Source organism: Oncorhynchus mykiss, chromosome 28 (assembly GCF_057628025.1).
Source record: "Oncorhynchus mykiss isolate SJ-2025 chromosome 28, ASM5762802v1, whole genome shotgun sequence".
Taxonomy (NCBI): Eukaryota; Metazoa; Chordata; class Actinopteri; order Salmoniformes; family Salmonidae; genus Oncorhynchus; species Oncorhynchus mykiss.
Genome location: NC_143049.1, coordinates 34,334,862 through 34,355,652, shown reverse-complemented (window position 1 = coordinate 34,355,652; position 20,791 = coordinate 34,334,862). Strand labels below are relative to the sequence as shown.

Sequence of the window (20,791 nt, the reverse complement as noted above, 5' to 3'; positions counted from 1 at the left end):
CTGTTGATTTTTAATCTTAGACTATCCTGCTATTAAATGATGCAAGAGAACGTGACAACCACAGTAATTAATGAGTCAGTCTAGACAGCGCAGGTGAGTGCAGGTAAGCCTAGACAGAGGAAGTTTTGGAGGTTGTTCCACCCCTTTATGTTAATGTTTATTTGTCTGTGCCAGTAAAATGTTTTATGTCCTATAATTCAATCAAAATCTGTTGGATTTAAACATTTCTAAAAGTTTAGAGTATGTTCATCCAACTGTTTCATTCCTTCAAATTAACACATTTTGCTTACCGTTGCTAGTAAAATACTACTTAAGTAAAAGTCTAAAAGTATCTGGTTTTAAAATCTACAGTGGTGGAAAAAGTACTCAATTGTCATACTTGAGTAAAAAGTTAAAGTAAATTCTATACATCAAATTCCTTATATTAAGTAAACCAGATGGCACCATTTTCTTTTTATTTATGGTCAGACAGGGACACACTCAGACACTCAGACACTCAGACACTCAGACACTCAGACACTCAGACACTCAGACACTCAGACACTCAGACACTCAGACACTCCAACACTCCAACACTCCAACACTCCAACACTCCAACACTCAGACATAATGTGTTTAGTGAGTCTGCCAGATCAGAGGCAGTAGGGATGACAACACGTTATATTGATAAGTGCGTGAATTGGAACATACTGCTGTGCTGCCTAAGCATTCGAAATGGAACAAGTACTTTTGTGTGTCAGAGAAAATGTACAGGAGTAAAAAGGTAGAGATGGTCTTTAAGAATGTAGTAAAAGTCAAATTTGTCAAAAATATAAAGAGTAAAGAACAAATACCCCAAAATACAACTTAAGTAGTACTTTAAAAAACATGTATACTTAAGTACTTTACACCACTGTGTGAATGTCAATCAAATATATTTATAAAGCCCCTTATATTTATACAGAACATGTGAGGGTATGCACGCGCTTGTTCTCACCATAGAGATGTCCCTGTGTTGGGACCGCAGCATTTTCAGGACCACTTTGACCTGGTGGTGGGTTTGGGAACCCCATACATCCTTCTCTTCCTCACACTTTATCTTCAGTTTGCCAGCATAGATGTTAGTTCTGGTGCCACAGCCCAAGTGCTCCTCCTAGATAGACATATGGGAGACATAGACCTGGTTAATGACAGAAAAGCAAAACTGTTGATGTCAAACAAATGAATGAAAAAGGTAGCATTGCCAGTGTAGGGCATCCTGTGCACACGAACATACTGTACACAGCCTAGCATGAAAACACGCATGCATACATTTTTTATTTAAAAACATATTTAACTGGCCTATCCCGTACAAACACTAACCCAGATGGCGCTGGGCTAATTGTGTGCCGCCCTATGAGACTCCCAATCATGGCTGGTTGTGATGCAGCCTGGAATCGAACCAGGGTCTGTGGTGACACCTCTAGCACTGAGATGCAGTGCCCTAGACCGCTGCGCCACTCGGGACCCCAATGCATACACACACACACACACAAGCACACACACCTGCAAAATGTCCTCTTTGTGGATCCTGTGGAAGATGAGTTGACTCTGTATGGGATGTGTCGGCTCCGCCTCTCTCTTTGTCACGAACAGAAGGTTAGAGATTTCTAAAGAAAACGAAAAACCACGCTGAAATAGGAAACTGAAATAGGAAACAAAAGACACGCCAAACACATCCCTCTAAAGTGAGATGAGGTAACAGAGAAAACCACGGTTACTGAGCAACATTTCCTGTTTGATATTGGTATGAACAGAAGAAGTCATCCAGCTCAGGGGCCTCATTTCTAACCGGTGTGTAAATGTAACACTAAATATCCGCGTGCACCATTTCTGAAAAGACCGCACACGCACAAAGATAGAGATTTATAAACTTGGCACTCGTCATACAGAGCCTTCAGAAAGTATTCATACCCCTTGACTTATTCCACATTTTGTTGGGTTACAGCTTGAAATCAACATGACAATAAATACACTACCATTCAGAGTTCTGGGTCACTTAGAAATGTCCTTGTTTTTGAAAGAAAAGCACATTTTGGGTCCATTAAAATAACATCAAATTGATCAGAAATATAGTGTAAACATAGTTAATGCTGTAAATGACTACCAAAACAACAGATTTTTTCATGGAATATCTACATAGGCCCATTATCAGCAACCATCCAATGGCACCTTGTGTTAGCTATTCCAAGTTTATCATTTTAAAAGGCTAATTGATCATTAGAAAACCCTTTTGCAATTATGTTAGCACAGCTGAAAACTGTTGTGCTCATTAAAGAAGCAATAAAACTGGCCTTCTTTAGACTAGTTGAGTATCTGGAGCATCAGCATTTGTGGATTCGATTAGACTCAAAATGGCCAGAAACAAAGAGCTTTCTTCTGAAACTTGTCAGTCTATACTTGTTCTGAGAAATGAAGGCTATTCCATGCGAAAAATTGCCAAGAAACTGAAGATCTCATACAAGGCTTAGTACTACTCCCTTTACAGAACAGAGCAAACTGGCCCTAACCAGAATAGAAAGAGGAGTGGGAGGCCCTGGTGCACAACTGAGCAAGAGGACAAGTACATATTAGAGTGTCTAGTTTGAGAAACAGATGCCTCACAAGTCCTCAACTGGCAGCTTCATTAAATAGTACCCGCAAAACACCAGTCTCAACGTCAACAGTGAAGAGGCGACTCCGGGATGCTGGCCTTCTAGGCAGAGTTGCAAAGAAAAAGCCATATTTCAGACTGGCCAATAAAAATAAAAGATTAAGATGGGCGAAAGAACACAGACACTGGACAGAGGAACTCTGCCTAGAAGGCCAGCATCCCGGAGTCGCATCTTCACTTCACTGTTGACGTTGAGACTCTTGAACTTATTTAGGCTTGCCATAACAAAGGGGTTGAATACTTTTCAGGTTAGAATTTTTTTATGAGTAAAAATTTTTACAAACAAAATTCCACTTTGACATGATGGGGTATTGTGTGTAGATCAGTGACACAACATGTCATTTTAAATTCATGCTGTAACGCGACAACATGGGGGAAAGTAAAGGGCTGTGAATACTTTCTGAAGGCTCTGTACATACGCCTTTTTCACATTATAAATCCGCCCGGTCGTAAAACTGAGCGCGTGTGAACCGGCATTATAACTCCATCATTCACCTTTTATGGTGACAATAACAGCCTTATTTGCTGTATACTTTGGAAGTGTTGGAATTAGGCCTAGTAAATGGCGAACTGGATCAAATGTCTTTGGAAGTGTTGGAATTAGACCTAGTAAATGGCGAACTGGATCAAATGTCTTTGGAAGTGTTGGAATTAGGCCTAGTAAATGGCGAACTGGATCAAATGTCTTTGGAAGTGTTGGAATTAGGCCTAGTAAATGGCGAACTGGATCAAATGTCTTTGGAAGTGTTGGAATTAGGCCTAGTAAATGGCGAACTGGATCAAATGTCTTTGGAGGTGTTGGCAGAATGTTTTCTTTTGTAGTGACATTTGTTGTATCTGACCGTTTCTGAAAGAAAAAACAACTACAATTTGTTGTGGACCTGTAAACGGATCGTTTGAACAGTTGAATTTTCCGGAACCTAAATATGCTGCACTGCCCGCGAATTCTGAAACATTGATCTACTCTGATGAAAACTACAGTAGCCCTACTTAAAGTGGTATCCTACACACTTCCATGTTCAATTCTACTGTATGTTATAAACCACATTCCCTGCCGGATTAAATTATAATAGCCTATCTACTAGGCCCAATTAAATGAGAGATGTGCAGGCTAACTTGTTGTATGGCTACTCAGGGAATATGAACTCATCATGGGCAGAAAAGGTGAGGAATTTATTCTGCAATGGTTATGATATACACCGAGTGTACAAAACATTAGGTACACCTTCCTAATATTGAGTTGCACCCGTTTTGCCCTCAGAACAGCCTCAATTTGTCAGGGCATGGACTATAAGGTGTTGAAAGCGTTCCACAGGGATGCTGGCCCATTTTAACGCCAATGCTTTCCACAGTTGTGGCAAGTTGGCTGCATGTACTATGGGTGGTGGACCATTCTTGATACACACTGGGAACTGTTGAGTGTGAAAACTCCAGCAGCGTTGCAGTTCTTGACACTCTCAAACCAGTGTGCCTGGCACCTACTACCATACCCTGTTCAAAGGCACTTAAATCTCATCTTGCCCATTCACCCTCTGAATGGCACACATTAACAAACCATGTTTCAATTGTCTCAAGACTTAAAAATCCTTCTTTAACCTGTCTCTTCCTCTTCATCTACACTGATTGAAGTGGATTTAACAGGTGACATCAATTAGCGATCATAGCTTTCACCTGGATTCACCTGGTCAGCCTGTCAGGGAAAGAGCAGGCGTTCTTAATGTTTTGTCCACTCAGAGTAGCGTATTATGTTTCTGAATTAAATATTAACATTACCGTATTCAAACGTAACCTACAAACGTCAATAGGAAAAGGTGAACCATCTGTTGTACTGTAGAAACTGCGCTGCGGATTGGATCTTCACTAGTTGTAGGCCTATAGGCTATTTCACCAGTATGAAACCATACCAATCAGAAATGCCGAAGAATGTATTCTGCAATGATCATGGAAATTAAATTAATCATAGGAAATATATATGCCTGTTTTCTAATTATTTTAGAATGTAGAGATAACATAGGCCTAAATAGATTTTCGCTCTTCTCACTAAATGGCAAATGATTGCATGATTTCATGAGTGTCATTATATTCTCCATTTGCACAAGGCTACAAGGCTACTGGGCTACAAGGCTACAGGGCTACATGGCTACTGGCCTACATGGCTACTGGCCTACATGGCTACTGGCCTACTGGCCTACATGGCTACTGGCCTACATGGCTACTGGCCTACATGGCTACTGGCCTACATGGCTACTGGCCTACATGGCTACTTTTGCCTTCTTACAATACATCAACTACATGGTCTAAAGTTAGCGGGAGGAAAGGCACATTCAAGTCAAGTTCAGTTTTTTATAAAAGCCACCTTTTGCGTGGAAATTGGCGCACGCATGTTTTGGGGCATATTTTGTGTGTACGTGATGTTTATAAATGAGGCCCCCTGGTGTATTGTATGGTATAATGTACCAATGCCTGTATGGTAAGGAATGAATTGCTGTGATGATAGTTTTGGGGCAGGGTATCATACCAAACCTCTGGACAGGACTATGGTAAGGCATTAGGTGCCATGGACAGGGAATCGTACCATACCTCTGGGCTGGGGAGGGCAAGACTATGGTAAGGCATTAGGTGCCATGGACAGGGTATCATACCATACCTCTGGGCTGGGGAGGGCAGGACTATGGTAAGGCATTAGGTGCCATGGACAGGGTATCATACCATACCTCTGGGCTGGGGAGGGCAGGCCTTGCGGAGCTGGAAGAAGCCTCTGTCTGTACTGAGAGTCTGGCCCCTCAGCTGTTCCATCAGCTCCCTGAGGGAGGGCTGCCTCAGGTCCGTACCATTCAGGCTGTAGCCCTCCGGCCCCACCTCGATCTTAAAGCTACGGTACAAACGACTATTGGTCAGGTCCACCTACAGCAGCCAAGAGGAGAAAGAGGTTAGAGAGCAATACATCAGTCCATTTATTAACACAGGAATTCATACAGCAACGAATTATCACAATTCAGTTCAGGCAAATTATGGTCACTAACAAGATAGACCTGTTTTCAAAATAAATAAATGTGCGATTGTCTTAAAAATGAGAGTCGTTGTATACATGACTGTGGGTGAGGCAGGTGGTGTTTGTGGTGCTGTACCTCGTTGCCTGTGACAGTCAGGAGGATGTGGTCATAGTTGATGCAGCTCCAGCGCAGGACGTACATGCCCTCCTCCTCGCCCTCCTGACGCAGCTTGTGGGAGGTGTAGTCCATGCTGGAAGGGGAGGGGCCAAAAGGGTTGGATCAATTCAGTTCTACACTAGTATAGAAGTATTTTTATATCAATATCTGTATAAATCAAACAAATTTGACTATAGAAGTACTACATTTTTGCATGGTACTAATATTTACATGTTCTCTATCCAATGACAACTGAATGGGGATATTTAAACTCACCTGATTGGCCCATGACAGCCTTCCTGCAGGTTCCGCACCACAGAGGGAGGGGCCACGTCTGTACACAGGAAGTGATGTGCGTCCACCGTCAGACGGAAGTATCCATCAATAAGGGCGGCAAAAGACAACGCCTCTGCGTGGAAACCCAGGCCCAGTTCCTGTGGTAGAAATAAAGTGACAACAAACGAAGAAGGTGAATGTCCAACGTAACAGTGGGCACGAAGAGAATACACCGGCGTAATGTAAAGCAATGGAACTCTACCATATTTTTGTTGTCCTGCTTGTGGACAGTGACTGCGGAGCCCTTGATGTTGATGTGTGTGATCTCATGGAAATCGGAGAAGGTTTTCCAGTCGTTCGAAACGCCTTGAGGTGGTTCGTTCGTCAGGTTGATGTTGGTTTTGTGCTTTAGGGATTTTTTCTTCTCTTTGGCAGTCCATGCATTCTGAGAAATAGATGAACATGACATTTTTTTTTATCTCTTGATAAACAAAATACCAGACGATGATCGTGGACTACAGGAAAAAGAGGACCGAGTACAAAGCCATTTCCCATCGACGGGGCTGCAGTGGAGCAGGTTGAGACCTTCAAGTTCCCTGGTCATCACCAACAAACGTGAATGGTCCAAGTACACCAAGACAGTCATGAAGAGGGCACAACAAAACCTATTCCCCTCAGGAAACTGACAAGATTTGGCATGGGTCCTCAGATCCTCAAAAGGTTCTACAGCTGCACCATCGAGAGAATCCTGACTGGTTGCATCACTGCCTTGTATGGCAACTGCTCGGCCTTCGACCGCAAGGACCTACAGAGGGTAGTGCGAATGGCCCAGTACATCACTGGGGCCAAGCTTCCTGCCATCCAGGACCTCTATACCAGGCGGTGTCAGAGGAAGGCCCTAATAATTGTCAAAGACTCCAGCCACCCTAGTCATAGACTGTTCTCTCTGCTACCACAGGGTAAGCAGTACCAGAGTGCCACATCTAGGTCCAAGAGGCTTCTAAACAGCTTCTACCCCCAAGCCATAAGACTCCTGAACATTTAGTCAAATGGCTACTCACTCACATACCTGTTGTATTCAGCATGTGACTAATAAGTAATACATACAATACAGATAGATACAAGGTGTGCCATAATTTACACATTATAAGTGCCAAAATAATATACTCACTGTCACAATCTGTAGCTTCCTCCGCCACTTGATCCCTGTATTTCCAGACACAAGGACTTGGTACTGGGTGGGCTGACCCTGGTTACAGGAAGTGGGTGTTCCTTGGATCTCCCCTTCGCTGTCCGTCACACGGAGCACTTTGGGCTCGTACTCCTTGTATTGATGAGACAGGACACCATTTTGTTAGCTTCAGGAACTTCTTTACACAGACCTTAGACAGACTATCGAAGTACCACCTGGTTCTGTCTTTGGCCCAGCACAATTTTTGTGTCTGTAAACACGGTTGCACAGAGCATTATGGGTACTGTAGTACATCTTGCTACACACCTCACAGCCGAACCCACAGGTCAGAGTTTCCAATGTAGCTAGGTATTTGACCTTGATGTCGTGGGTGCTGACGTTGTCACTCTGCACTGTCTTGTTGCTGAACTCGCTGAGGAAGTCCTGGAACACCCGGGAGATACGGAGTCGGGTCAGGAAGTTGCGCTGCCTGATGATTTGGTTCACTCTATCTGGGATATATTTCTTATAGCTGGGTGGGACGGAAGGAGTCGTGTGTGAGTCGGGGGTGTGTGTGTGTGTGAGTGCATGAGCGTAAATGGTTGTGTATTAAGAAAGATGGTAAACGGTTTAATTTTGAGCCTCTGGAATTGTGACTGGTTACCTGATTTGCCCCGCTACACCAGGGATGACGATGTTGTTGTCCAGGGCATGGTGTGAGATAGACAACACTGCCATCCCCAGGCACTCATTCTCAATATAGTGGACCTCCTCTTCATTCTGAGGGTTACGCACTGCGGCCCACCCCTTCAGGAAGTCATGCTGACCCTGGGAAAATCAAAACGCACAAACACATGATTCAAGATATATGATTGTGTATGCTAGAGCTCCCCATTTGAGTATATAAACTGTGTGAAAATGTGTTCTGAGTGTGAGAGGATACCTGGGCAAACAGATACTTCAGTGAGGCAGTGTCAAGGAGAGGGTTACCCTCAGGTTCATTGCTGTTCTTTCTCTTGAGGGTGTGTCTGCAAACACGTGGCACACTCTCATTCGCACCATGCCAGTTGGTGAAGTAGAACCTGAATAAAGAGATCAGGGTTATCTTTAAAAAAAAAGGTATTTCACTGTCAGTATGAACGTTTTGTAAGAAAGAAATGGTTTTAACTCAACAAGTTTGTTTAATTTACAGACCAAGTAGCTGCTGTATCCTAAAATGGTCCCTCTTCAATAGTTGTGACAAACTGAGGAGTAGCTTATCCTAATGCTTACCTCATGCGATAGTGGAGCTTTAAGCAGCTGCTTTCCTTGAAGGTGTGATTCGGAGGGAACCAGATTTTCCTGACCTCATCATACAGGGCAAACAAATTGCAGCAAAGAGGGGAAATGCCTAAAAAAAGAGACATGATTTCCCTCAACAAGAACCACCCAGGTACTATATGACAATGTCATATTCATGATCCATGATGTCATATTCATGATCCATGATGTCATATTCATGATCCATGACAAACATTCAAATAAGTCAGGAGGGAGAAGGAAGACTTTTGGAATTTCTCGAGAACACGGTCCGAGTGAAAATATCCTGCTGAATGTTCTACTCTGAAAAGAAGGATACAAAACAGAGTAGAAAAAACTGAGATGGGGCACCAAGTAATAGTGTGTGTGTGTGTGTGTGTGTGTGTGTGTGTGTGTGTGTGTGTGTGTGTGTGTGTGTGTGTGTGCGCGCATGTGCAAGAGAGAGAACAGAGTCGGGGAAACATACACAGTTTAACCAACAATAGGAACACCTTCTTAATATTGAGTTGCATCCCCCCCTTTTGCCCTCAGAACAGCCTCAATTCGTTGGGGCATGGACTCTGCAAGGTGTCGAAAGCGTTCCACAGTGATGCTGGCCCATGTTGACTACTTCCTACAGTTGTGTCAAGTTGGAAAGAGCAGGTGTTCCTAATGTTCTGTACACTCAGTGTATGTGCCAACACTAATGTGACTCAGACTCACCGCACTTCTTGGCTGCCTTTGTGCACAGCTCCTCAGCAGTGTAACAACCCCGGAGAAACTCCAGCTGGGGAGAGTCTTCCAGGTAGAGATGGACCTCGAGGCCCTGCACCATTACAGGAACTGAGGTGAACTCGCCCTTCCTCTTCATCCTCATCTTTACCAACAGTTGCCTGCCCACTTCCATTACCCTGCTTCACTGAATGAGATAATGTGAATGTTGAGAGGGTGAAGAAGTAGGTTACTATGTGGCTTTAATACATTACATGACCAAAAGTATGTGGACACCTGCTCGTTGAACATCTCATTCTAAAATCATGGGCATTAATATGGAGTTGGTACACCCTTTGTTAAAATGGAGTTGGTCCCCCTCTCCCCACACTCTTCTGGGTAGGCTTTCCACTTGATGTCGGAACATTGTTGCGGGGACTTGCTTCCATTCAGCCACAAAAGCATTGGTGAAGTCGGGCACTGATATTGAACAATTAGGCCTGGCTCGCAGTCGGCGTTCCAATTCATCCCAAAGGTGTTCTATGAGGTTGAGTTCAGGGCTCTGTGCAGTCCAGTCAAGTTCTTCCACACCGATCTCAACAACCATTCCTGTATGGACTTCGCTTTGTGCACGGGGCACTGTCAAGCCAAATCCAAACTGGCCTCCCTTGAGAGGCATTTTGCTGCACCAGGACAACCCACAGTTGAGCTCAGTGCAATGCTGATTGGCTAATTGTTTTATTTTAAAAAAATGATCACGGGAGGAGGCCAAATACTTGCTGGCATCAGTCAATCAAATGCTACGGCGGTAACATGTCATACTCTTTTGTTCCAGACAGCATCAGACACATGGGCTACACATACAGAGACAGAGGGGCGCTGTTTCCCTCAATCGGATGATTTCTCCAGTGAGATTCAGCCACTTGCGAATTGACAGACAATTATGAAAACACAGAGACGAAAGATAAATAAAATAATGATAATTTTTGTTAATTGGTCAAATATTTGAGGATACCTGGCTTCCCTTGGAATCCATGAATACATGCCACTGCGGTGGAAACGCTTTTATGCGCAAATATTGATATAATAACCATCATCTAGACGTAAACTTGTAGTCACGTGAAAATATGTTGTGGTCCTCCCACCACCACTCGGGAAAGCGTACAATTTATTCGGCTAAAGATTAAATTAATTATGAACTTCACAGGGAGGTGAAAGTGCAAGGCGATGAGCTTGATTCCCCTTTCCAATAAATATCGAGAGTCTTATTCTGGTGACATGATGATTGGCTGCCATTTGACAAATTAAAATAATCTCGCTCTTTTGTCCATAGTAATCTCAATGTGTAGGCTATACTCGCGAGCTGTTGGCAACAGCTCACTTGCCAATACCAGAGGGGGCACAGTCCCTATATAACGCTAAACATTTAGTGACAAAACCATCAGTAGAGTTGAAAATTCGAAGGAAACCCATGAAACAATGTTTTATTCAGTACATGGGAATTTAACCGCAAAAGTTATTTGATGGAAACACATCTCTAGTAAACACATCTCTAGTGGGAAAATGCGCATATTTTACTTATGTGGATTGTAGATTATTTTCATGAAAATCTGTCACCAATTGGATGGAAACCTAGATACTCAACACTTCTGCGCATTACTTGTGTTTGGGTAGGCTATTAAATACAACATAAAATGCCTTAAAAAAATAAAAATAATAGTGATAATAGCTAGGTTTCCATCCAATTGGCGAGATTTTCATGTGAATATTCTAAAATCCGCATAAAAACAATATGCGCATTTCCCCACCTGAGACGTTTCCATCAAATTGACTTGTTGCAGAAAAAAGGCTGCACGTGATGACGTAGTAAGTACCTTTTGTGGTTAAATTACCATGTACCGAATAAAAAAATACAAGTTAAATAGGTTTCCATTGAAACACCTCTACTTACGGTTCTCACAAAAAAAGTTATATAGGGGATCACTTATTAGCACGGCACAGAGCGCTCTAGCCAACATCGCTATATGTGTGTTGTTGGCTAGAGCGCACGCATAGTCTACATGATAAGATTATTATCATGGACAAAACAGCAATATTATTTTTATTTGTCAAACGGCAGCCAAGCATCGATTATCACGTCACAAGAATAAGACCCTCGATATTTATTGGAAAAGAGCATCAAGCTCATCGCCTTGAACCTTCAACACCCTGTAAAGTTAATCTACCTACCTAATAAACTGTATGCTTTCCTGAGCAGACAAAGTGGGAGGACCACACAACATGTCAACGCATGACTCCAAGTTCACTTCGATATGTTGGTTATTATATCATTATTTGCGCATAAAAATAACGTTTCCAACTACATGTCTGGCATAATTCATTTTACCGGCACAAAAAGATGCAACCTTGTCTATAGTGTTTTGTGTTGAACGACATTCGGAAAGTTTACCGGGAAATGTTCTGTTTCCATAAGGCTTGTCATTACTTTTTTTTTTTTATCCGACATGTACTTTACTCACATAAAAGGTTGGATGGAAACCTGGTCAAAGAAACCGAAATACACTGGGTAGAGCGTATAAATAATGAATGCACGACTCCTCGTTCCGCTCCGCTCACATGCTTTTGTGTAGTATTACAAAAAAATAACTACTTGCCTCCAGTCATGTAAGATAACTTAGAATTGCATGAAATGCATTTATAAAAGGCTTTTTTTTTTTCTGGGACCCACAAATAAATGATAGATGAAATCAATAATTTTGTTATAAAAGATATCTTGTCAGTGGTGGTCTTCGAACCCACAACCTTCTGGCCTGCAGCACTGTCAAAATTACTACATTGCCATGTAATGCTTATAAGAACAGTTACTAAAACGGCACATCTACGGCTCGTGTCCTCCCTAAGAGTGAGGCTAAACGGTAGGGTAGGCATGTTCTCTGCTATCCACTTTAGTTTTTAATTGTTATTTTGGGTATAGGGGAGGATCACTTATTTTTGTATTTTTTTAAGCGTTCAGGGAGGGTCACGTAAAACATATATTGTTGAAGGGAGGGCCATCCATTTTCATTTCAGAGAAGTTCGATTTCTTACAGGTATCTGTCATTATACATAACATACAGTCCTTTGCAGTATACAGTTGACCTGTACACGATGAAACAACTCATAACTCATGATGAAACAACTCATAATGAAACTCACCTATGTATTGCCGTCCACGAATCTCTGGAAAAACAACGCTGTATTTCACGAGTGCCTCAAAATCAATGTACACTTATTATGTTGTATTATAATGACTTTCTCGGCATTTACCATTGATAAAGGTGTTCAGTCCTGCGTAATGAAGTTTGCAAATCTCGGTCTTGGGTCTTCCAGGCAAGCGTTGTGTCAATTCCCGAAAAGGCTTTCGAAAATCCACGCCCAACTACGTCTATTGGTTAACCGATCTAGCGGAAACAGAATGAACCCGTGTACTACTACTACCAGGCTATTTCAATTAGTTACGATGAAATACTTCAATTCAGGAGCAATTTTACAGCAAATAATATTTTGCACAGTAGGTGTCAAGAACATTCCGTAGCTGAGCTCAATATTAACATTGTGATAATATAAATACAGTGGAAATGGAAAAGTAGACTAAACGCAGAGAGAACAAATGGCTCCTTTAAGAAAGTCAGCTGGTGCAAATAAAAAGTTCGAAGGAGGAAGTAGGAAGTCGTTTACGAACAAACCAAGCACAAAGAAGAGAAATTGACAATTTCAGACATAAGACAATGGCGGGTATTAAAGGTAAATTGATTGATACTTGCTCTACACAACTCTTGTTTCCATAAATGTTTTCTCCCCGCCACTGGCAAGCCAAGTTCAACATTGTATCGATTCCACGTATGCTACGAACACTTATTATGGGTCTTGGCTAGAAGGGATCTAGCTTTTGTCAAATTAACGTCAAAAGTAGATTTTTATTTTAGCTAACCTTAACTCTTTTCCTAACCTTAGCCCTATTCCCAAAACCTGCTACAAAAAGTAAAATCTGACGTTAATTAAAAAAATATGTAACCGTTCTATCCATGATCCTTGTTATGGTGTCACATAACTTTTGCTTTGTTATGATACGTTGCCGTGGCGTACACTGTCACATTGACATGTTAATGTGTTATGCAGTATTGCAATATAACATAATTATACAATGTGCTTGTGTATTTCCCTATAATTACGACTCAAGTACGAGTTATTTGGCTACTTGAGAGTTCGCAACAAATGCAGGCTTGCTTCGAAAACACCGACACCATAATTACATACATTTCCATTGAAACGCTGCGTTTTCCTTCCGGTATTGCTCTCAGATGCCGTTGTGGTGCATACGTTGATTTATCGAATGTATGCGGCTTGATAGAAATGGTAGCAGAAGGTGAATGTTGAACTTTTGTTGCATACATATCAAGATGATGCTTGCTATTTTGCGCAATGACGCTATCGGTGTGTTCGAAAAACATCTCGATCACACCGACAGTGTTTCCATTTTTTACACCAGAAGTACATTTCATTTCAAATGGAACGCTGCGTTTGCCTTGCAGCATTGCGTTGCAGTGCGTTCTGTGTTGTGCATATGTTGGATTTATGCGTCATGCTTCGAACACACCAGTGTTTTTACGCAAAGTAACACGCAGCATCATCAGGATATGTATCCAGCAAAAGTTCAACATTCACCTTCTCCTACAGTTTCTTTCAAGTCGTCTACGCATAGAGTTGGATTTTATTTAACTAGGCAAGGCAGTTAAGATTTTATTGTAAATTGTTTACAATGACGGCCTAACCCGGACAACATTGGGCCAATTGTGCCCAATCACGGCCGGTTGTGATACCGCCTGGAATCGAACTGGGGTTTGTAGTGATGCCTCCAGCACTGAGATGCAGTGCCTTAGACCGCTGCACCACTTGGGGAAATAGTAGGCAGCATCTTCTTGATGTGTGCAACAGAAGTTAAATATTCACCTTCTGCTACCATTTCTGTCAAGCGGTCTACACATACAGTTTGACGCATACATTCGACGATCCAACATCTGCACTACACAGAACGCACAGCAACTGCCTCTCCAACACAATGCTGAATGTCAAACGCAGTGTTCCAGTGAAAATTAATGTAGTTCCGGTTTATCAAAATGCTATGACGCTGTCGGTGTGTTCGAGGCGTAAGAGCAGGGGAGATGGCAGTGACGCTGTCGGTGTGTTCGAGGCGTAAGAGCAGGGGAGATGGCAGTGACGCTGTCGGTGTGTTCGAGGCGTAAGAGCAGGGGAGATGGCAGTGACGCTGTCGGTGTGTTCGAGGCGTAAGAGCAGGGGAGATGGCAGTGACGCTGTCGGTGTGTTCGAGGCGTAAGAGCAGGGGAGATGGCAGTGACGCTGTCGGTGTGTTCGAGGCGTAAGAGCAGGGGAGATGGCAGTGACGCTGTCGGTGTGTTCGAGGCGTAAGAGCAGGGGAGATGGCAGTGACGCTGTCGGTGTGTTCGAGGTGTAAGAGCAGGGGAGATGGCAGTGACGCTGTCGGTGTGTTCGAGGCGTAAGAGCAGGGGAGATGGCAGTGACGCTGTCGGTGTGTTCGAGGCGTAAGAGCAGGGGAGATGGCAGTGACGCTGTCGGTGTGTTCGAGGCGTAAGAGCAGGGGAGATGGCAGTGACGCTGTCGGTGTGTTCGAGGCGTAAGAGCAGGGGAGATGGCAGTGACGCTGTCGGTGTGTTCGAGGCGTAAGAGCAGGGGAGATGGCAGTGACGCTGTCGGTGTGTTCGAGGCGTAAGAGCAGGGGAGATGGCAGTGACGCTGTCGGTGTGTTCGAGGCGTAAGAGCAGGGGAGATGGCAGTGACGCTGTCGGTGTGTTCGAGGCGTAAGAGCAGGGGAGATGGCAGTGACGCTGTCGGTGTGTTCGAGGTGTAAGCGCAGGGGAGATGGCAGTGACGCTGTCGGTGTGTTCGAGGTGTAAGAGCAGGGGAGATGGCAGTGACGCTGTCGGTGTGTTCGAGGTGTAAGAGCAGGGGAGATGGCAGTGACGCTGTCGGTGTGTTCGAGGCGTAAGAGCAGGGGAGATGGCAGTGACGCTGTCGGTGTGTTCGAGGCGTAAGAGCAGGGGAGATGGCAGTGACGCTGTCGGTGTGTTCGAGGTGTAAGAGCAGGGGAGATGGCAGTGACGCTGTCGGTGTGTTAGAGGTGTAAGAGCAGGGGAGATGGCAGTGACGCTGTCGGTGTGTTCGAGGTGTAAGAGCAGGGGAGACGGCAGTGACGCTGTCGGTGTGTTCGAGGTGTAAGAGCAGGGGAGATGGCAGTGACGCTGTCGGTGTGTTCGAGGCGTAAGAGCAGGGGAGACGGCGTTGACAGACTGGAGCCTGGCCTGTATGGCTTCATCATGTGGCCACCTAGTCACAGCCTTGCCTGGCGTGAACATATTCACTTTTTCTGTGGGTGGGAAGGGGTGTATGATGGGGTGTTATTCTCAATGATTCTATGTATTTGTCTATTCATGTGGACATTAAAGTATATAATTCACTACCTTTCAAAAGTTTGGAGTCACTTAGAAATGTCCTTGTTTTTGAAAGAAAAGCACTTTTTTTTTCCCTCCCCATTTTTTTAAATAACATCAAATTGATCAGAATTACAGTGTAGACATTGTTCATGTTGTAAATGACTATTGTAGCTGGAAATTGAAGATTTTGAGGACTTGAGGTGTCTGTCTCTCAAACTAGACACTAATGTACTTGTCCTCTAGCTCAGTTGTTCACCGGGGCCTCCCACTCCTCTTTCTATTCTGGTTAGATCCAGCTGTTCTGTGAAGGGTAGTAGTACACCGCGTTATACGAGATCTTCAGTTTCTTGGAAATTTCTCGCATGGAATAGCCTTCATCTCTCAGAACAAGAATAGACTGACGAGTTTCAGAAGAAAGTTCTTTGTTTCTGGCCATTTTGAGCCTGTAATCAAACCCACATGCTGATGCTCCAGATACTCAACTAGTACACCGCGTTATACGAGATCTTCAGTTTCTTGGAAATTTCTCGCATGGAATAGCCTTCATCTCTCAGAACAAGAATAGACTGACGAGTTTCAGAAGAAAGTTCTTTGTTTCTGGCCATTTTGAGCCTGTAATCAAACCCACATGCTGATGCTCCAGATACTCAACTAGTCTAAAGGCCAGTTTTATTGCTTCTTTAAATCAGAACAACAGTTTTCAGCTGTGCTGACATAATTGCAAAAGGGTTTTCTAATGATCCATTAGCCTTTTAAAATGATAAACTTGGATTAGCTAACATAACGTGCCATTGGAACACAGGAGGGATGGTTGCTGATAATGGGCTTCTGTACATCTATGTAGATATTCCATTAAAAATCAGCCGTTGTTAACGACCATTGTAGTTGGAAATGCCAACACTGTATTTCTAATCAATTTGATGTTATTTTAATGGACAAAATGAGCTTTTCTTTCAAAAACAAGGAGATATCTAAGTGACCCCAAACTTTTGAACGGTAGTGTATATCATTATCAGTGAAGGCAATCCACACTGCAAACGGTCAACCAAAATGTAACTTAATTGTGTAAATTCCATTTATCCTTTTATTTATGTTCATGATGACAGAACCTTATTATTAGTTGCATAATACACTGTTATAAGTTGCATGCTACTTTTTTTTGTTGTTGTTGTATTTGAGTATTTATTTGGATGGGACATTTGGCTGCTTAGCGTGAGTAGACTACTGACTAGGATCCATGCTGCTTAGCGTGAGTAGACTACTGACTAGGATCCATGCTGCTTAGCGTGAGTAGACTACTGACTAGGATCCATGCTGCTTAGCGTGAGTAGACTACTGACTAGGATCCATGCTGCTTAGCGTGAGTAGACTACTGACTAGGATCCATGCTGCTTAGCGTGAGTAGACTACTGACTAGGATCCATGCTGCTTAGCGTGAGTAGACTACTGACTAGGATCCATGCTGCTTAGCGTGAGTAGACTACTGACTAGGATCCATGCTGCTTAGCGTGAGTAGACTACTGACTAGGATCCATCTTTGCTGGATAGCCAGTAAGAACCCTGTCTGTAAAAGTGACAACTGCCTCACCATCTCTGTTTCTGTCGTCCTATAGCGCTGGTTGGCTTGTCCTTCAGTGGAGCTATTGGCTTGACTTTCCTGCTGTTGGGCTGTGCATTGGAGCAGTATGGGTATGTATTTTGCACCTTTTTACCTCTGAAATCTGTGAAGACACTTGTTAAATGGGACCACATATGGAAGTTAGTGGTGTAGCTAACTCTGATGCAATGTGTCCTGATTTTCTCCAAGGTGGTTAACCCTATCAGAGCATTGGTTAGTGTGTTTCCATATGGGCTGGGTGACCCAGGTTCAAAACCGGCAAGGGGTGTTATGTTCTGCGTCTCTGATTAATTAAATGAATATGACCACAACTGATTTGAACCGGTTTTGTTTTCATTGATTTCTCAGGGTGTACTGGCCTCTCTTCGTCCTCATCTTCTACATACTGTCTCCTATCCCCACCTTCATATCCAGAAGGCTCAGTGATGACAGTGACGCCGCCAGCAACGCATGCAGAGAGCTGGCATGCTTCTTCACTACGGGCATTGTGGTGTCTGCGTTCGGGCTTCCCATCATACTGGCCCGGGTTGCATTAGTGAGTCCTGCCTGATATTGTCAATGGCCAATGACTGTCATGTGTCACTTTAGTTGCTTATGTCATTATAAGCTGATTTAGGATCAGTTTAAGTGTTGATGCTCATAATGGTCATAATGACTTGGGTAGGTAAAGCTGATCCTAGAATTAATGTAGTTGTGAATGGTAGATGCTGGTACGAGTCCTGATGATACCCAATAATAGCTAAGGTAACTGAAAGTGGCTCCCGAGTGGCGCAGCGGTCTAAGGCACTGCTAGAGGCATCACTACATACCCTGGTTTGATTCCAGGATGTATCACAACCGGATGTGATTGGGAGTCCCATAGGGCCGTGCACAATTGGCCCAGCGTCGTCCGGGTTTGACCGGTGTAGGGCACCATTGTAAATAAGAATTTGTTCTTAACTGACTTGCCTAGTTAAATAAAGGTAAAACACTACACCTATATTACTTGTTAGCAGAGCTGTAGTTAACATCTAATAAATCAAATTGATAAGACAGAGCACAACCAGTGACTGTATCTAGGTTTTGTTCATAACGTCACGCAACAGAAAAACGTTTGGCAAAATTTTGCGGGGGTGGGGGTAAAAGGCCATTTGTCATTGGACAGGTCCAGGAAGTCCCTTCCCTTTTAATTCTGTCTGGTGCCTAATAAACATGGCCCTGTTCTCCTCCAGATCCAGTGGGGGGCCTGTGGCCTGGTGATGGCTGGCAACGCTGTCATCTTCCTGACCATCCTGGGCTTCTTCCTGGTGTTCGGCGGGGGAGACGACTTCAGCTGGGAGCAGTGGTAGACCGTCTGGATCTCTGGCACCATCCCAAATGGACCCCTAGACCCTACGCCCTATGGACTTGTGGAGATCTGAGATTTGACCGGTGCAAGCAATATGGCAGTAGCTTCACCTTGCCCTCTGATAGGCTAGGTGGAAGTTTCACCATATTGTTTAAACCAATCAAATCTACTCTGATCTCTGAAAGTGCATAGGGTGTAGGGTCTAGGGATCGATTGGGACACAGACACGGAGGGAGTCAGTCATTCCTGTTATTAACAAGGTTACAGTGGTGGACAGATATGATAAACCAAAACGCTACTACGGCATAACGTCGCTACTAACTGACGTTTTAAGAAGCTGATGCTGACTATTTAATGTCCTATGAGAAAAGGGGGTGGCACCAGGAGTGCCCTCCCCTCCTGGTTAGTGAGGAGGGGGTGGCACTAAACAGGGTGTCTGGGATGTTAATGCACACTGCGATGTCTGTCCTTTTTTTCCTCCACAGACACCTGATCGGTTTTTCTTATAGTATTCGCTCCATTATTCTCTTCAACCTTTTTTTGCCTTACCTGTCCCCTATGCTGAGGGAGAGTCATTGAAAACCAGTGTCCCGGCCAGCCCCCCCCTCCCCCCAGCCCCCCCCCCCCCCCCCCCTCCCTAGGAACTTGTTGATCTCAGTGAGAAGACAGGATAGGTGTAAGCATGTGGTGAAATATCACCAAGGGGAAACGTTCTTTTAACATCTACACAAGTGTCTAGGGCTAGAGTGGTTGTTTCTGGACCAGGCCCACCTCTCTACATTCATATCTATAAAGCCAGATGCTAGTTTAAGGATCATGATAACTTGTACGTGTGTTATGAGGGATACTGTTGAATGATTTTTGTTGTAATCACCACTACGCCGTCTGTTTCCACTTCATTTAGGGAGTATTCTGTTTGTTTGTGGAAATCTTATTTAAGCGTAAGCATTTCAAATGATCTACTCATTCTTACAGTTGATTGTGTGTGTACCTTTTTTGTTTGTTTGTATGTTTCTATTTCATATGATCACTTTGGGTATGACTTCATAACCAGGTCAAGGTTTCTGTCTGTAGTTTGTTGTTTTCAACATGTTGCCCTTCTGCAAATGTTTCCACCAATACCAAAGGCCATTTTTAAGAAAATAAGGTAGACATGATTCATTCCCCCCACTAAGGTTTCTGATGTGTCTATGATTATGAAACACACAGTTCATATTAATTATGAAAACAACATTGTTATGCCATTATAAGCTGTTTGTCTTCACTGAGGACAGAGGCTGATGTAAGGGTTTGTGAATCATTGTCTACATTAGTATGGGAATGTTGATTTCACACATGGAATGTAAACACTATATGTTTTGTAGACCAGGTCTGTTTGTGTTCAAATGAAGTGCCCACATTTCTATTCACCAAAAAACTCATTGACAAGTGCCTGTTAAATATCAACAAAAAAAATGTACTTATTCAAAAATGTTTTATATAACTTAAGTCACTTTTTACATTCTGTACTGGTAAAGCCTGAAAAAAAAAAAAAATATATATATATATATATATATATATATATATATATATATAGTACATTAGTGACCAGATGTAACCAAACTACTTTATACTTAGCTTTAGCAACATGCAATCACTAAGTAGAAAGTAGGCCTACTTCCAATCAATGTCTTATTTTCACTGAAGGGTCTATTGAAAGTTGTTTCAGAGAGAGTGGCCATATGCAACAACAAACTTTCAACAACAACAAAAAATATGACTTTCCATTTCACTCGTGTGTGTATTATTGATACACTTGTGCATGTGTAATAGGACAAATATAATCACCCACCAAAGAAAAACATATCTAACATTTCTACATGATCTTATCTCATGAATATAAACATTGTTTTAAGAGCGATCGTTCATTATGACGCCTTCGTGTTGCACATGTACTGTAGGCGTCAACTCGAAACTTAACACATCACTTTCAAAACACTAGAGGGCACTAGAGACCTGTATTTAAACTCCTGACAAAAAAAACTACTCTGTTTTCTAACATTAATTAAAACACTTGAAATAAAACATTTCTTTTTTTTATA

General features: G+C 43.0%; 2 protein-coding genes across 9 annotated transcripts in view; one reads left to right on the top strand and one right to left on the bottom strand.

Annotated features, from left to right (window-relative positions):
• Positions 1–13,127, bottom strand: part of LOC110509035 (tyrosine-protein kinase JAK1) — a 25,572-nt gene extending 12,445 nt beyond the window's left edge. For 2 of the 8 annotated variants that reach the window (XR_016492786.1, XM_036966729.2), the window contains exons 1-14: positions 12,563–12,682; positions 12,452–12,475; positions 9,269–9,464; positions 8,540–8,657; positions 8,211–8,349; positions 7,932–8,095; positions 7,595–7,799; positions 7,268–7,420; positions 6,359–6,541; positions 6,097–6,254; positions 5,800–5,914; positions 5,386–5,575; positions 1,525–1,628; positions 977–1,132 (exon numbers count right to left, since the gene is read on the bottom strand). Coding sequence is in view for 5 of the 8 variants with exons in the window: in XM_036966729.2 (XP_036822624.2) it covers positions 977–1,132; positions 1,525–1,628; positions 5,386–5,575; positions 5,800–5,914; positions 6,097–6,254; positions 6,359–6,541; positions 7,268–7,420; positions 7,595–7,799; positions 7,932–8,095; positions 8,211–8,349; positions 8,540–8,657; positions 9,269–9,452 (1,869 nt within the window). In the remaining 3 variants the exon portion in view is untranslated. Of the gene's footprint in view, positions 1–976; positions 1,133–1,524; positions 1,629–5,385; positions 5,576–5,799; positions 5,915–6,096; positions 6,255–6,358; positions 6,542–7,267; positions 7,421–7,594; positions 7,800–7,931; positions 8,096–8,210; positions 8,350–8,539; positions 8,658–9,268; positions 9,465–12,451 lie in introns of all 8 variants that reach the window. The other 6 variants (XM_090225164.1, XR_016492785.1, XR_016492784.1 and 3 more) reach the window with 6 other exon arrangements.
• Positions 12,900–20,791, top strand: leprot (leptin receptor overlapping transcript). The gene is made up of 4 exons (XM_021589978.3): positions 12,900–13,039; positions 17,379–17,454; positions 17,732–17,918; positions 18,595–20,791. The coding sequence occupies exons 1-4, from the start codon at positions 13,024–13,026 to the stop codon at positions 18,709–18,711; spliced, it is 396 nt and encodes a 131-aa protein (XP_021445653.1). The 5' UTR covers positions 12,900–13,023; the 3' UTR covers positions 18,712–20,791.